This window comes from Cydia amplana, chromosome 17 (genome assembly GCF_948474715.1).
Source record: "Cydia amplana chromosome 17, ilCydAmpl1.1, whole genome shotgun sequence".
NCBI lineage: Eukaryota > Metazoa > Arthropoda > Insecta > Lepidoptera > Tortricidae > Cydia > Cydia amplana.
In genome coordinates, this window is record NC_086085.1 from 9,171,354 (window position 1) to 9,188,895 (window position 17,542).

At 37.7% G+C, this 17,542-nt stretch overlaps 1 protein-coding gene across 1 annotated transcript; it reads right to left on the bottom strand.

Moving 5' to 3' along the window:
* Positions 1-11,982: 11,982 nt before the first annotated feature.
* Positions 11,983-16,678, bottom strand: LOC134655782 (probable cytochrome P450 6a14). Its single transcript, XM_063511243.1, has 5 exons — positions 15,882-16,678; positions 15,522-15,724; positions 14,822-15,058; positions 13,911-14,162; positions 11,983-12,262 (listed from the first exon to the last, which is right to left on the bottom strand). Exons 1-5 carry the CDS (start codon positions 16,553-16,555, stop codon positions 12,087-12,089), a joined length of 1,542 nt encoding a protein of 513 aa, XP_063367313.1. The 5' UTR covers positions 16,556-16,678; the 3' UTR covers positions 11,983-12,086.
* Positions 16,679-17,542: the final 864 nt, after the last annotated feature.

Below are 17,542 nucleotides of genomic sequence, written 5' to 3' on the forward strand. Positions count from 1 at the left end.
AGTAACACATACAAAATTAACTAATCATAATAGGTATTTTATGTGTTCGAAGGTGTTGTTAATTAATGCAACTGTTGCCTACTAAGTAACCGTTTTAGTTAACCACAACATGACCGGCAAAATTGACCACTACCTCGGTATTAATAGAAAATTGTATATTTGCTCTAATTCAAATATGATTAATATTATAAACTTATCGATAGTTCATTGTTATTTACAACACATCACTACCTAGTGTCCGATGCATGGGCGATAATTATTGTTACTTTACTAGCCATCTGCATTGAGCATTGGGTTCTATTGCCATCTCTCGTTTCATGTATGTGGTAGGCAAAGAGTAGTATAATATATATATGAGAGTGGTAGGTATGTTGTTATGAATGAATACCAACTTTACCAAGGATAAACTTCTCGTCCGCTCCACTGAACAATAAAGAAAATTTAAAATCATAGACTGACGTTACCATGCCGACATCAACAATTATTTTGAGCATGACAGCATCTGTAGACATTAACAATTCCTTGATTGTGCATAGATCTATTATTTTAATCGTCTGCACATAAATCTAAACTGCAATGTCTTTCAATCAATTACCTTACGGATCTGGAACATCGAGCTACGACGAGTCTATTGTTAACAGTTATATTTTTTCGGACGATAACAAATCCTCGCAAAAGACTGTCTTGTATCAAGAGCTCAGACTGATTGAACGAAATGAGAGTGAAATCAATGTGTGCTGGAAAGGTAAGCTTTCTCAACACTGCAGTAGCAAGAATACATTTCCATATGCGTGACTGCCTGTGCCAAGTTTACTAAAACAGTACTATTGTGCAAGTTACTTACTCGTTGCTTTTATACTGTCAATGACATAAATACTGTGTAGAAAGTAGGTACTAAATTGTGTACCTACCTATAGGTTCCTTCGCTGCAAGCAACGCATTTGCACGATTCAAGATTTGGTATTTCATACTGCCCTCTGTTAGCCAACACGTATAATCCATGACAAAGGAAACAACAATAATGTCGTTACCTTTTTCTGTATTTTCCTTAAAAGGACCAAAATTCATGGTTGAATAGTTTATATTCATTTGTCATACCAAAACTAGCATCACAATTGCATCCTTCTTGCATAGTACGTAAGGTCTCTTTTCGAACGAGGGCGACGAAAGACTTGTTTCGGAGAACTTACAAGTCGCGGATATCATCGCACCTGAATGGCAGTAAAGGAAAATCCGGAGTTTTGTCGAAATGAGTAAAACTAGTCCGTCAACTTCTCGGCATTATCTCGTGCGTAATTTTATTGTTGCACAATGTCGTGTGACATAATTAGCAAGGCCGTGGGTCGTGAAATCATCGCGGTTTACATTTTACCGTTATATTACTTTATTTATCCTTCGATCGCTTATGTGTTATGTATCGTTACGTACTCGTGATTTGGGTTAGGTTGCTAATTTTATTGATAACGTTACTTTGATATCACAATGTGCTAAAAACAATGCCTATGTATCTGCATCTGCCTAATTAGTGTACATCGAATACCTTAAATAGGTACCTACATGAGCCTATTGAGCCTCCTTGAATGAATTTAAGTAAACGTAAAGTTGCATCGTATTTCAACACGTCTATTAGTGGGTCACCATTTGCAAACATTAGACGAAACCCTGATCAACACTGCAACTGCCTTTATTTTTATAAACCGTTTGAATAGTACCTCAGTTCATATGAACAAAGTAAGATAAAATATGAAAAAAAATGTATTTATCAAATCGCTCCTCTAATTGTATCATTTGGATCGTAGTCAGTAAGCAACACAATATTTGGCGTGGTTCTCTGTGTTTCGTTGTAAGATTCGTCTGGTACACCGCGGAACTAAAAGGTGGTCTGCTGCATTACATCAGTAGACGCGGCACGCGCAAATAAGATGAAGGGCACAGGGAGACCCACAACACGACACGTCATCACAAGCTCTTGCGGGGTGCATTGTATCCCTTACTTATCTTTGACGTTTATGTTAACCACTTCTTCCTCTTCGAAGCATAGAGGACAGAACTTTAATTGGGCCTTAAAACATCAGCGTACTAGGTACTTTTTACATCGGTAGGCATATTCCTGTCAAATTCCTGCATCCAAGGCAAGGGGACGATAACAGTAGATTAGGAGGGTTAAACAAGATATTAAATTTTTATTTAATGTTGCGTTTTTAACATCTTTTTGTTACCAGGGGCTCACATGATGCTGTTTTTCATGTCATTCGTCTTCGGGTCCGTCTGCACATGCTGCATTCATAGACTAAGGTTCATGTTCGGTGAAAAATGCGTGCTCTACCCTAAGATCGTAACCCATTCCACTATACACCGAATGGTACAAGAGTTCTTCTCTTTCAAGACTGAAATACAAGATTTAGGTAATAATAATTTTCAATTTATAGTCTTCAATACAGTAGGTACACTTAAAATGCCAAAAAAACGGAACTATCTACTTCTTTAAAATCTCCGAGTTTAAAATAGAGAAACTATGTAGTAAAATTTTCCAATGTAGCGACGTCGATTTTGTTTTAAGAATTTAGCATGGTTTATCTTATTTGATTGGTGATCACGAAATTCGATCAGGAGTCGCCTCTTTAAGCATTTCGTTCGCACTTATTGATACGCGTGAGATGCCTGATGATGATACATCTCAAGGTCGTATCGTATCCAAATAACATTAAAACCATATCAAATTTTTAAAATATAACCACTTCGGTATCTTGATTTAAAAAAAATGTTACCAGCTCACCGCCCGGTCCAACACTTAATTTCCATTATCGTTGTAAAACGTCTCCAGTGTCTGAAATGCCGGTGGAATTTGTGACCACCCAGTGGGCAGACAACAGCGTATGCTACTTGCCGACCTACGTGCCTCTGGTGTCCGGGCTGGCCGGCTTGGTCTGGACCACCATGTTCCTCATGTGCTCTTCGGGGACATCACATAATGTCACTGGGTGAGTACACATCCTTTACTATACTTACCGCTATACCAACGGCGCCTGAGGCCATAATAATGCTCATTTACCCTTGTTAAGGCCAACCAAGAGTGAAATAGATACAACTAAACAGAGTAGCCATTGACAGGCTTTCCCCTCTGTCGAAAATAGGCGGCCAACGGTCATACACAATGTATGGACTGACGTTTATCTGACATGGCTATTTTTACGTTACGCATACATTTGACGTTCCCCTCCCCCGCAAAAATCGGCAGACTGTTTTGTACAGAAAATTACAGACATGGCGTCTCCGTTTGATTATATCCTCCAAGAGATAACATTATGACCTCAAGTATTAATTGGTTTTAAAATTTAAATTTTTTTGCGCAAAATATTTTTTTTCCACGGGGCAGGTCGTCCAAGCCGGCCAGCCAGGCCGACCCTGCATACAAAGGCCAAAAAAATTCATTTCATTTTTTTTTCTACATCTTTAAAACCTAATCAGAACACGATACCGAACATGCCTTTAAACGGATTCCCACCGTGTTAATCACATATTGTATTATTTATTACTATTAGGTAAGTACGTAGCTCCTTCGACAATTAGAACGATAAATGTAGGTAATTTATCGATTATTTTATTCCGATAGTGCGCAAAGACACTGGCGCGCGCTGCCCATTATGTTTCTGTTCTGCGCTACCATGTCGGTACTGTGCCTTTACGCGACAGCGGTCACCCACAGTGGCTTACAGGATCTATGCTCGAAATTGGCCGATGCCACTAATTCTCCAAAGTAAGTTTATTTTGCATACTTATTCTCATTTAGTTTCATGTATATGTATAATAAAAATAAAATCTTGCGGACTAAAGTTTCACTTCACGGCTTCCGCGAGAGCAGCAATTTAGCCGGCATACACATCACATCGTCACCGATCACCGATGTTACGATGCAACGTTATGGTTTAAACCGCAATGAGAAGTAGATACGGTTCTAAAGACAGTTAGCAAGGCTTGTAGGTATTGATATTTTTTACAATCTTCTTAGTATTTACTCACTCGATTAGTTGTGGACCAAAAAGATGATATTTATATATAAGTTTTTTTTTTAGTATTCCTTATCTACGTATGTATAGCATACTTGGTACTTACGCTACATGTACTTAGTGTAGATACCTAGCTAAGTACCCGATGCACAAGCTTTGCTTAGATTAAGGTTCTATTTAGCCTTGATCTCTATAAGTTTGTCCCCAAATAGGTACCTACATATTTATTTGTTTATTATTTTAAACTATGCTGGCATTGAATGTGCATCGGCCTTTACATATTTACCGGTACATGATTAATTGATCATCCAATCCCAGTAACTTTGTTAAATCACTCTGACACAAACACCTGTAGAGGTCAAGTTATTCCTAACCTTACGGTCAAGGCACTCTAATGCATTATATTATACAATCATTTTATTATGCCACAACAAGATTTACCGGCGTGTACACGTTACTTAAAAGATAGTTAAGTGAGGAAGTAGTAGGTAAGTTGCTCTTTTCATTTAATAGAATGTTACTTTCTTCTGTTTGAAAATCTACCCATTGTATCGAGCATAAAAGTTCTGGAGATTGAATATAAACAAAAAAAATGATAAAAGTCCATGGAATATACTCGTAACTAGACCCCGGACTTTTGTCGCAATGACGTCACAATAGGGTAGTCTGGGGAGTAAATGGAGCGGTGTTAATTAATACGCTTGTGTTAATCAGGCATCTACGGTATAATTATTACCTATAAGTTATTAGTTACGTGCTCAAATGCCAGGTTTATAGTTAGGTACCTACTTAGTTAGTTTCGCCGGGCATTTTTCTCAAATCGACAACTATTGTGACTATTTTGCGTGAAAAAAGAGGAAGCGCTACTCTAACCGCCCCACCCCAGCTCCTCCACGAAACCTAGCAATGTCTTCAGGTTGCTAACTGCCTCCTTTAGTGTTCCTGCAATCTACCCCAGCTATATGAGTCACGCAGGTGTGGTTTCACTTTAAACGTGGCCACGCTCGCGTACGATCGCCGCATCCGCGGCGTGTACCAAGCAACGGTGCTGAGTATCGCTTCGGCGTGGCTGCACACCATCTGCTGGGTGCTATCGACGCTGCTCATCGTGGCGCGCGTGCTGCTCGCCGTCGACTTCACGCTGGTGCACGTCCGGGCGCAGCTCGTCGGCAACTTGGACGATATACTGGTAACTATATAGCAAGTAGCATATGAACAACAATACAAGCCTATTACAAACCATGAATACGCGGCGTGTACCTAGCAACAATGCTGAGCATCGTGCATGACTGCACACCAGCTGCTGGGTGCTGTCGACGCTGCTTATCGTGGCGCGCGTGTTGCTCGCGTCGACTTCCCGCTGGTGCACGTCCGGGCGCATGAACAATAAGACTACCCTGAGAGAGGTAAGTCTGCAAATGTTTTATTGTAATTGGGCAAGTTGTATCCCCAACTTTTGCCTTACAATTGGGAATTTTCATATTATTTTACTAAGAAGTCCATCCTTATAGAAAAAAAATATTCCCAACTTTTCGGGCTTACTGGTTTTCAATACAAACTTCTATGACCTTAACAAAACTTACAAATAAAAAATGTTTGAAATTGTGGGGACACTTTTTCCTCGTATTAGGATCAAAAAGCTCGAGACTTTGACAAATCCAAAATCTAAAATGCACATTAAAAACAAATTATGCAAATAACATGTTAAATAAAACAAAATATGTGGTACTTAATATTATAAAAAAATAGCATTAGTTCCTATGAAAATAGATCCTACGCCAAAATCAGTGAGGCGTCTATGTGAGTTCGGGTTTGTCAATATAGCTGTAGTGTAGCTTCACACATTTGCTGTAGGTGTAGGTAAGATTCTCTCGATCAAGTAAATACACGCATCAGTAGTTACTAGCTGAGTCTGTGTTATTCATGTTCATAATACTGGGTGGGCCCTGTAACACGGGCAAATAAATAAAACATTGGTATTTATGTTACGGGTATAATGTTAGAAGGTTAATTAAACTCAAGTTTACCCTGGCTGGTATAACTAGTATTACCCGCCTTATTACCCAAAAGGCTTGGGTCCTATTTATGTGCGGTTTGGCCTTCGGCCATTTGAAGATACCTAACGAACCTAACCTACCTATATGTGGTCATTTTGTGTTCTAGACCGTTTGCGATATGTAGACTAAAAGAGATATAGGCAAAATATTACACTAGTCATTTTGTGTTCTAGACAGTCCGAGATCAAAGCCTTTAAAGTGTACAAACAGCAACACTCAACTGTCTATCGATTGACCTTATGCCTTTTGTAATAAAGTTTACCGATGGACAGTTAATTAGTGTACTAAAAATCAAAACAATAAGTTATTTTTAAAAGTTGCTTTACAAATGTTGGTCCTTTTGACGAGTACAGCCTACAGTTTAATTTATTGCTCTTGTTCCAGGCCCACCCGGTATATTATTCTAGAGTATTACTATTATCTAGGATAATATATTATGAACATGATGATGAGTAAGTGCCGTAACTCGTAATCATATAGTTACGTTTTTTTTTCTTACAGCAAAATCATGAAAAGCAGATTAATTCTTTTAATGCAGAGGCTGCAAAGCCATACAAAACTGACATTGATGAAGAAGATTCAGAAGAGGAATTATATGCTACCACAAATGCGAAAGGAAACGAACAAACCCTACCACAACTCTTGGTACCGAGTGGTAGCAAATTGGGTAAAGATGGAAAAATTCCGCAGATTTTATCTTCTGCATTGCCCCCTGTAGAAATGCAAAGTTTACTTAAGATGTATATTAATGGATTCTTACGTGACCTATTGAAGAATGTAGGCACACCTGAAGTAAGAAGTAATGCAATAACTCCTACGAATACTAGTGCCTTAAATAATCAAAAAGAAATGCACCTGGATACAGATGATGAAAATGCTAAAATGTTTGCAAAAGAATTCACACACAAACTACATGAGAGACTGACCCAGGAATTCAATGACTTTGAACATCAAATTAAGTTTAAGTTAGAAAACAAAGTTAATCGTGACACTGAAGATGAAATTATTGAAGGATCAGATGACAAAAAAATAAATGACGACATTACATATAAACCTGAGGATAAAATTATAGAAAACGAAAAAATTGGAAATGAAACTAAAGAAAACGGTAAAGATAATAAAGAGTCGTCTATTAAATCTGGCTATGTTCGATTTAACGTTGAATCAGATAGCAACATGTTAACTGAAGAAACGATTGCAAAACTCGAGCAGGAAGACGAGAAGAAAAATGAAGGGGATGAACAAAATAAAAATGAAAAGGATGAAGACAAAGCTCGCATTGGCGAAATACTTCAGAATTTTAACTTCAATGATTCAAACGATGATGATAGGGCAGCCCAAAAAAATGAAATATCAAACAACGACCAAAAGAAAGATAAAGAAAATGAACACAAAGAATCTAAGGATAAACACAAACCTCGGACTAGTGATGATGATGATGACGATAGGTCAGCCCCGAAAAATAAATCAACAAGCAAAGATCCAAAATAAGGGGAAACGAAATAAGTTGAAGCGATGTTTACAAAAACAACATTAACTGCTTAAAGCGGTTGACACTTTTTTAAGAACATTGTTAATCGTTTCAGGTGTCCACCAGTGTAGTCAGTTATGTTGTTTTTGTAAACATCCCTTCAGTTGTAATGATGACAAAAAACCATAGAAACAGCTGGAGAGGTACTAAAGTATTGTTTTTATTTATGTCTAGGACGTATAGGACATGTTTTTTTTGTTATCTTAGGTACCCGCGCAGTAGCATTAAAAGTTTATTTGAAATAAACTTTTTTTAATCTTTTATTATAGTTACTATAGTTTTCGTGACTTATAATATAGGCAAGTGTAAAAATAGGGGTGCATACTATTTATTTAAAATATGTCCTATGTTTCTTAAATCTCCGACAGGGCTATGGGGCATATTTTTGAGTAGGATGTGTGCACTCATAGAAGAATTATCTAAGGAAGTTTGATCGTTTTGTATTCTCGTAAAGTACCTACTATGTCTAATTAATATATCTCATTACTTACTTTGAATCTCGCGTTATACTTCCGCAGCACTCTACTCGTAGATTCAATACAATTTTCACTCACGTCAGTTAGCAACTTACAAATATTAAGTATATAGGTATAGTTGGTCAAACCAAATTTGGCAGTAATTACGATCAAAAAAACTATACTCATCTTTGTCTTTCGACTAAGAAGTACCTACTAGTGTAAGTCAAAGATAGTATGATTCTCTCTGTCTATGTTTGAAATGAGACAGTCCTTTGACAAACTATACTTACTTTATAATATAATATCTGGGTGACCGAGCTTCGCTCGGAAAACATAAAAAAACTCGAAAATGCGCGTTTTTCCAGAGATAAGACCTAGCTAGATCGATTTTTCACCCCCAAAAACCCCCATATAGCAAATTTCATCGAAATCGTTAGAGCCGTTTCCGAGATCCCCGAAATATAAACAAGAATTGCTCGTTTAAAGGTATTAGATAGATGTTGTACCTACCTATCGATACATTTATGAAGCACATATGAAAATTAATTCTTCACAAATATTACCTACTTAAAATAAAAGACGGTGGTACCTAGTATACTAGTGGCTCTGTGAGCTGTAGACCTCGCGAGCAGAGCTTAAAACTGAATAAATGTATGGCAAAAATATTTATTAAAATATAGGTATAGTACATGTAATATAAACAAAAAATTAAAAACTACATAAAGCTACAAACAAAAATTAAACGAATACGCTTAACCCGCGCTTGATAAATAAAAAATACAAAAATTTTAATTTTACAAAATAAAAAATTTAAATAAAAAACAACTATACGAAATTTAAGTATAAAAAAATACAAAATGTTATGTAGCAGTTACTGGGGATGGAACCAGGGACCTCCCGATGCAAACAAAGCGAACGTTTGCAAAATACGCCATTATAGTTCTTACTAAAGCTGACGAAATTTAGCTACTCATTCTCAAGTTAAAACTAAATATCTAAATACCGCCAAAACCAGCGATACAAATTTTCTGAATTTTTGGCCATTTAATCTATAAACATATCTCAAAAAGAAAAAACTCTTATGATACCGATACGACTATTTGTTTAGGCGGGAGCTATCACGACTCCGCCATTTTGAAAAATTTCCAAAAACCGGATCGACAAAAAAATTTATTTAGTCATAGAATTCGGTCACAAAATGTCACGAAAATCGGTTAAGAATTGCGACCTGTAGCGGAGAACATCCGGACATACAAAAGCAAAATGCCCGAGTCAAAACGTAGACCTTCGCTACGCTTCGGTCAATTACGGAGCTAGATTTATTTACCTATCTCTTACAATATTTGCCATTTTTACTGTACTCGTAGATATTGATTTATGTATAGGAGTGTGACAGAGGCCTCACGAGTAAAATTTGTTAATAGCATGGAAATATGTATTTGATTTCATCACAGTATTAATTGCGTCAGTGTCTCAGTTAACAGCGGTGTCACGGTCGCCTTGTCTGTGCCCGAAAGCCCGCGCACAGCGACGAAACAGCAATTTCGCAAACGTATGCTCACAGACTTTACATATTTATTGTATTCTTTTAGCCTCTTCTACTTACCTTTTGCTTTATCTTTCACTTCGTGGTATCATGCACCGCCAGTATCTTACTCGATCATTCCTACCATATCTAGCCTATTTTTTTTCCATCGAAATCCGTCTGTGACTCATTACCGAGGATGGAATGTTGTATTTAGTACAGTCGCCATCAAATATATCGCAGTCGCAATATCCGAGCAAAGCCTCTATTATCAAAATGTTGCATTGCATGTTCAGATATTTTTGAGCACCTTGGCTGCTCCGATACATCTGATAATGACCGTACTAAACCTATGTAGATTAGTAGGCAGTCTATATGTACAGTCAGCAGCAATAGTTGCTAAACGGGCGAGGTGTTAAAAATGATGCGACTTATAATATTAAAAGAGCGCGTCAAGGTAATTTTGAACACCTCGCCCGCTTAGCAACTTTTGTCGCTGACTGTATATAGCAGAGATACGTTACTAAAGTAAGATGAGATGTGCCCAGCTGATCTGATGATTACCTATTAAGGATTAAGGGCCACCCCACATTTGGCGTCTTTCGGGCGTCGGCGTCTGGTCAGCGCTATGGAAAATGACGTCGCTGCGCAGTTGCGTCGACGTTGCGTCGAGCAGCGGCCATAGCGCTGACCATACGCCGACGCCCGAAAGACGCCAAATGTGGGGTGGCCCTTAAAGGCCCGTGTTCACTATCGCGCATTTGGGTAAAAATTACCACCTTTCCTTGCCAAATTTAACATAGTTATTTTTACTAATTAAACAACATCTATATTGACACACCTGGAAAAAACCCTAAAGCGCTAACTGCGTAACCGGCGAAATGGCCGATTCAGCGATCGTGCGGGTCAACGCCTCACTCAAGCTTACGAAAGTGACGGCACTCACATGCGTAAACTTGAGACGAAATGTGAACTTGACTCGCTTGCGCGGAATATTTTGACATTCAAGGTGACGTTACGCAAGCTGAACCTGCATACTTTCGTTGCGCAAGTACTTATCTAGTTACTTTTGTGCAAATATGTTTAGATGTGGTCATGCGCTTCTGCTGGCCTTGTCCCGACTCCCGATCGATTGCAAATGTTAATCTCAGTTTCGATATGACATCCAGATAAATAGCCGCTGGTAGATAATCGTCCTAAAACTGCTTCAATATTATGTTTTCATAAGTTCCGTACCCAAAGGGTAAAAGCGGGACCCTATTACTAAGACTCCGCTGTCCGTCCGTCCGTCCGTCCGTCTGTCACCAGGCTGTATTTCACGAACCGTGATAGCTAGACAGTTGAAATTTTCACAGATGATGTATTTGTTGCCGCTATAACAACAAATACTAAAAACAGAATAAAATAAAGATTTAAGTGAGGCTCCCATACAACAAACGTGATTTTTGACCGAAGTTAAGCAACGTCGGGCGGGGTCAGTACTTGGATGGGTGACCGTTTTTTTGCTTGTTTTGCTCTATTTTTTGTTGATGGTGCGGAACCCTCAGTGCGCGATCCGCCTCGCACTTGGCCGGTTTTTTTAACAAATAATAATGTACACAAACATCTTATGAATATATTAAATATTTTATTTATTTGTACATAAAGGATTTTCCTTTATTTTGGTTAGAACACAGAAGTTATAAATATTAATGATAACGGATATGACTATATTTATATACTACGTCAATAGGTTGCAATAAAATCGAATCAATTGGGTAAAAATCGTTAAATGTTACGTTATGGTTACATTCAACACGCATTTATTAATCTTTGGCATGAGCGTTAAAAATTCAAATCTTACAAAACACTTAAATGTATTGCGGATTAGTTAAGATTCCAAACGGGTTGCACTGCAGCGAAGTGTAGTAATCCAGGCATGTAGTGACTTATTTAGAGTTTAGTAAAACTCCCACTCGTTCATTTGATTATGCATGCTGCACGTGTTTTGAGCGAAGGTCACGCACGAGTCTTTGAACTGTCAACACCGCGGGGCATCACTAAAACGACTAATCATCCTATCTCGCATATGTCGTTAGACACTGGTAAGAGCAAGAATAAAACTAAACATAAAGAAATGCCCAGACGTCCAGAATTATTAACTGACCAGATTAACGGACATTCATCGAATAGCTTTTTTAATTTTGATTAAATGTGTACCTAACACCCAACGCAAAAAGAGTGATGATCTCTTAGATCAATGAACAAGACTAGTTTTTATACTGTGAGTTAATCAAGAGTGTTATTAGCTACGTTTGATAAATAATGATACCGAACTCCTGACCTACATCTGCGATTTTCATAATCATTTGAAGAAGAATGGTCCAAGTTTGGTTTTCGAATGTTATGTTAAATATTTTGCTTTTACTGAGTAATTTAGTTGCCATAAAAAAAAAACATTTAAAAAATATCTACCTACTGCTAATTCCGGACGCGGGTAATTTTATTTTATTATTGCTCTACGAGATTTTACGAGTCCTGCGAGATTTGCCCGAGTTTGAGCCAAACGCCTCCGTTCGCCGCGTAAGCCAGCGAAGAGGCTTTTAGCTTCATAGGCACTGGGGTCCTCTTGTCCAGTATTAGCTCGTACTTGTTTATTATTTTAACAAGCGCCATCTTGGATTGAATGTAGCCTTGGCGGAGACCTAAAATCAAACAAGTTATTTTATTAGTACTTACATTGGTTATGTACGGTCAGCCGCAAAAGTCCCACTTGATTCTTGTAATTTTTTGATTTGACATATTTATTCAACTACACTTACACTTTATGGAGACAAAAAGTCTGTAGTTATTTCGGAAGCTAACAATACTGATGTTACTGATAAAATTGTGGGTAGGTACTATAGTAGAGTCACGAGTAGTATGGAAATGGAAAATCTCGACATCTTTAAGGGGTTCGATTGTTTGTACAGACGGTCTAGCATGACTTGCGTTCTCGCGCGCGAGTCCATACTTGAAGTCGCGCTAGATGTATGGAGTCGCGCGCGAGAACGCAACTTATGCTAGACCGCCAGATGTACCTGCATATCCTGATGTACTCTTAGATGCATGAAGTATCAATATTCATAGTAAAAAAACCAAAGTGACAACCACATCTAATTAAGAATTTATATCGTTATAAAGTCAACTCTTTATTTCAAGAGAACTTGGCACTTGTCTTGTTTCAGTACTAATATTGATATTCCATGCACCTAAGGGTTAAATTTTAAAAAGAAACAGGTATAACCTTTCAAATTTAAATAGGTAACTAACGTGCCAGTCTTAAAGAAGTTACTGTAAAAGTTGCCAACTTTTACAGTACTTATCTATATACTTGTAGAGTGTATTCTAAATTCACGTAGACAGCTAAATTAAGTCTACTTGGACACCTCGAACATTTGTGTGCCCTTCTACTTCGTTAAATTATTACTATTAAAATAATTCAATAGGTAGCTGTTTATTGTAAAATCATTCAATAGATATTTGAATGGCTTTTAGACTCCGGTCGTTAGGGCTGACCTAAGTTTATTCGCCAGCGAAGGCTAAATCTGAGTATGAATATGGTAAACTGATTAAATAATATACTATTAGTTGCACAAGGTTAGATTTAACGTAATGTGTGAAGTGGAATAATAATTTGCCTTGAGCAGGTGATGCACCTGCCATCTTCCGCCCACGGCATCCGCCTCACCGTCGCACTTACCTTAACTAAGCTATCGGGCAAAGACATGAGAAGGTCACCCTTGTATTTTCCATGGCAGTCCATCACTTAATCGATATACACAGGGCCAGGTACTTGACATACATATTTGGAAACTAAAATGTTGTTTGTTTTCGAGATTCGGCTTGTTTTAAGAGGTTTTTTCTTCGTTACTCAGTGCCAAACGACTACTTGGATGAGATGATGCCAATAGGTGGTATAGTCTTGACATACTTATTGACAGGCATCAAAGCGACAAAGTGCACTTCGCAATAAATTATTATGGTTTCACAAACAATGAAATTTTCACGTGCGTTACAGGAATTATTAGAAAAATAAAAATAAAAACTGGCAATTTGACCAAAGGTCATAGAATAGTTTTTCTTTAAAGGTAGGTGGACCAAGACTAACATGCTCCTACTTAATCGTGTATTTAAATAGGTACGCAGCTAAGTACTAATTAGCCACTAGTCTAGACCTACTATGTATTAGATATAGTACTGTTACTATTAGGAACAAGGCCGGCGAATATTTTGCTTAGCTACTTATTGTAAGAAATGTGCACTTAAATTGAACAATGAACATAAATCTTGTTTACAAGGCAAGTCCCTTACCTAAACATTTACGCGGGCCCTCTCCGAACGGCATCCAATGGCACGGGTGCATTTTAGATTTATTTTCCGGCGCAAACCTATCCGGATCGAACTTCTGTGGCTCGGGAAATATTTCCGGATTCATTTGTATCGCTTGATTAGGCACAAACAATAGTGTCCCTTTATCTATTACCAAATCGCTATTGGGCATTTTGTAGGATTTCGTACATCTACGAAATAAAGCACGCATTGGTGGATGCAACCGCATCGTTTCTGAAAGTAGTGGTTTAATTAGCATTAACAATTTAACATTAATCTTTTGGACGCCAATGACCGATATATTCGCACCGCAGGTCCAACGCCAAAGACGTATTAATCGGTCAAAGACCACAGAGCAACATAGACCTAGGTGCATATGCATAAAGTCCAATTTCAGTTTTGACACTTCGGTGACGTGGTGCCTGAGAGACAGCTTTTGTGTTTGACACGGCGTCGAAAAGATTAAGGGACTTAGTGAAAATTTGATTTAGTTATTCCTTGAGACACAAAAATATCAAGAATTTAGGTATATACTATACCTACTGCCTAATTAATTAATTATTCGCACTGCCTAAACAATAGATATTGTATATCACGATATCAGTCGCAGAAAAACATAAATATTAAAGTTTATTATTTATTAACTATAATTAATAAGTTACCTTTTAATTTCATTCCTAATAGTGTCCACGAGCCCAACAAGGCAAATATTCTCTGTAATTTTATTGTAAATCAAATAATGAGAGATAAATATAACAAAATCCAGAGACTTCCCATATGGTCTAATGTTTAATTGGCGATTTAATATGGTTATAAGCGTACCTATTTTATTTTGTGGACCGAAAACCAAACAACACCTTGCAAAATTGATTTACGGTCAAAAATATGCATACCATCAATCACCATGTTTAAATAAACCATTTCATTCTGCGCCTCATAAGTGCATTCCCCGTCATATTTGGCTAGCACTCGCCGCACTTCCTCCCTCGCCTTGGCCTGTATGTGGGGGTTGCGTGCCAGCTCGTAGGCCGCGAACTGTCCCGCCGTAGCTGACGTCTCGTAGCCCGCGAACATGTATAGCATCGTGTTGGCCACTACGTCCTCAATAGAGAAGGAGAATTTCCCGCCTTCTGAAACCCGTTTGTACATTTTCATCCGATATCGATTTCGTTATTTGGGTCATACAGAAATTTTACGGTTACCTAGTATATTACTTGGGAATATTATATGAATTACTTGATTTGCAAATAAAGAACAGATCAATGACAACAAAGCGGAGACTTTAAAAAACTTTTGTTACTGTCTGAAGGAAACACAAATATGGAATGCTAAATGCAAGAATATATAGGTTTTTTTTTAATTTTTAATAAACATTATGTTCATGTACATTTTTTTATGAAATGCTCAATATACTTCAATATCATGAATTTATCTTCAGTAGAGGAGGGTGTTTATATGGTGCTTATTTATCTTTTAGAATTAAACACTTCGTAATCGACACCAAACTTTTTTTTATAATTTTCCGTGTCTGTATGACCCATTCATTAAATGTTTTAATTATAGCAATTAATCATATTTTATTTTGCATTTTACCTTTGTCATTCATCTTTTGCTCATTCTTTAACTCAACTAATGTTTGTAAAAAGTCGTTACGTATGTAGGAATGCTTTTGCCTGTATTCCACACTCTCCTTTACTAAGCTGAAGAAGAAGTTTATTATCCTCGGGCTTATTCTTCTGATTTTCAAAATCTTGAAAAAATCGGGCATAAAAAATGCCAGAGCACGAACGAAAGTCCTGAAATGGTTATTACGTTAATTGTGCTTAAATGAATTGTGATTATTAAGAAACATTTTATTCCGTCATTCTGGAAGTACACGCAACTGCAAGTGAGCTACTTACCTCGTTACCTTATAAGAAAGATATTGTTACTTAATTAGGTATTGTTACTTACCAGTAGCCAGATTGTGGTTCAAAATACTCATATCCTCGAAGATAGAATTCTGAATTAGGATTTTTGAATCCGTTACACTCCACACCGAATCCAACGTTGCCAATTATTTCCATAGAATACTTCGCGTAGAGGTCGGTGAAGTTGACCGTTTCCCCATTCGAATATAGCAAGTCGACGTAACTTAGGGCTTCATTAGCAATGTGTTCCACCAATGGATACATCATCTTAACCCTCCCTGACGTGAAGGTTGGGGACATTTTCGATCGCAACATTTTCCATTGTTCGCCGTGCATATTGAAGAGATGGCCTGCCAGCGGGTCACCCTCTCCGCCAGAAAATATTCCATGGGCTTGAAAGTGATCAAAATCTTTGATCAAAATAAGCTTCGCTATATCCGGGTCGTTGATGGAGAGCACTGGCCGGTGAAATGAGTACATGCCCACGTACGGCAAATGTTTATATTTATCGTAATTGTCAATGTAGGGCTGAAAAAACTGTGACTTTCTTTGTATCACATCCTTAATGTTGCCGAATGGAAACGTTGGTTTGGGCCCGCTAACTCCTCTTCTCGACCAATAAGTGTACTTATACTGGAACCACAAGTACAGACCCAAAAATCCAAAAAGTAGGCCTCCAATCACCTCAGTGGTGATAATTTGTGACAACAATGTCATTTTAGTAACTGAAAACTATATCGCACTCATAATAAGGTCGTTCTAACAAAACTCAAATACTTTAAACTAAGAAATAATTTAATTTAGTTCACACGTAATGTAAAAATACTAGTAGATAATTGCACAACATTTAAGCTGTATTTTTTTATTCGTAAGATGCCCGGCGCCGGTCGTGGCGGATAGCGGCTACTGACCAAAGGCTTTGCCGACGATCACCCTTCCACAAAAGCCACGCGCCCGCCCAAGCAACCTTTTGGAGGTCGCACATCGCAATTAGGTACACTTTATTAAGTAACATTTAGCCCGCGACTTTGTGTACTTCAGGCGGTCTAGCATGAGTTGCGTTCTCGCGCGCGACTCCATACTTGAAGTACGCGCGAGAACGCAACTCATGCTAGACCGCCAGGTGTGCCTCATTACCTATAGTATTTATAGTTTGTTGAATAGGTGTCTTAATTGTTGCCTTTAATAGTTACTAAATAATTTTCAAATAGGGTCATTTCATAAGGTAGGTAAGTAAAGGTACTTAAACATGTTATCCCAAAAAATATGGCTTTTCCTCTAGAGTCCCACGGTTCTAATACTAGTAAAAATTACTTTTAACCATTTTTTATCGAAATAGCATTTCTTTTATGACATTCAATTAATTATCAAAATACCTATTAGGTACCTACATTATAATAAGGAGGTATGGGCAAAACCGTCAATGAGAGTGAATACAAACACGAGGCGCGGAGCGAATTCTAATACTGTATTGTATTGTATTTATTTATTGCAATTCACATGTACATTACAGGTTTTCCAAGTACTTAAGAGTATAGGTAGGTACACAAATGACACATGAAACCCTGATGGGCGCAGCAATCAGGTAGATATGTAAACAATACTAGTCGTTTCGAGCATAATTTCATCAATACCTCCCGTAGTATAATATACAATGTTATTCGCCACACTTGGGAAAAAAATAGTTATTGGTTTTACAAGGTA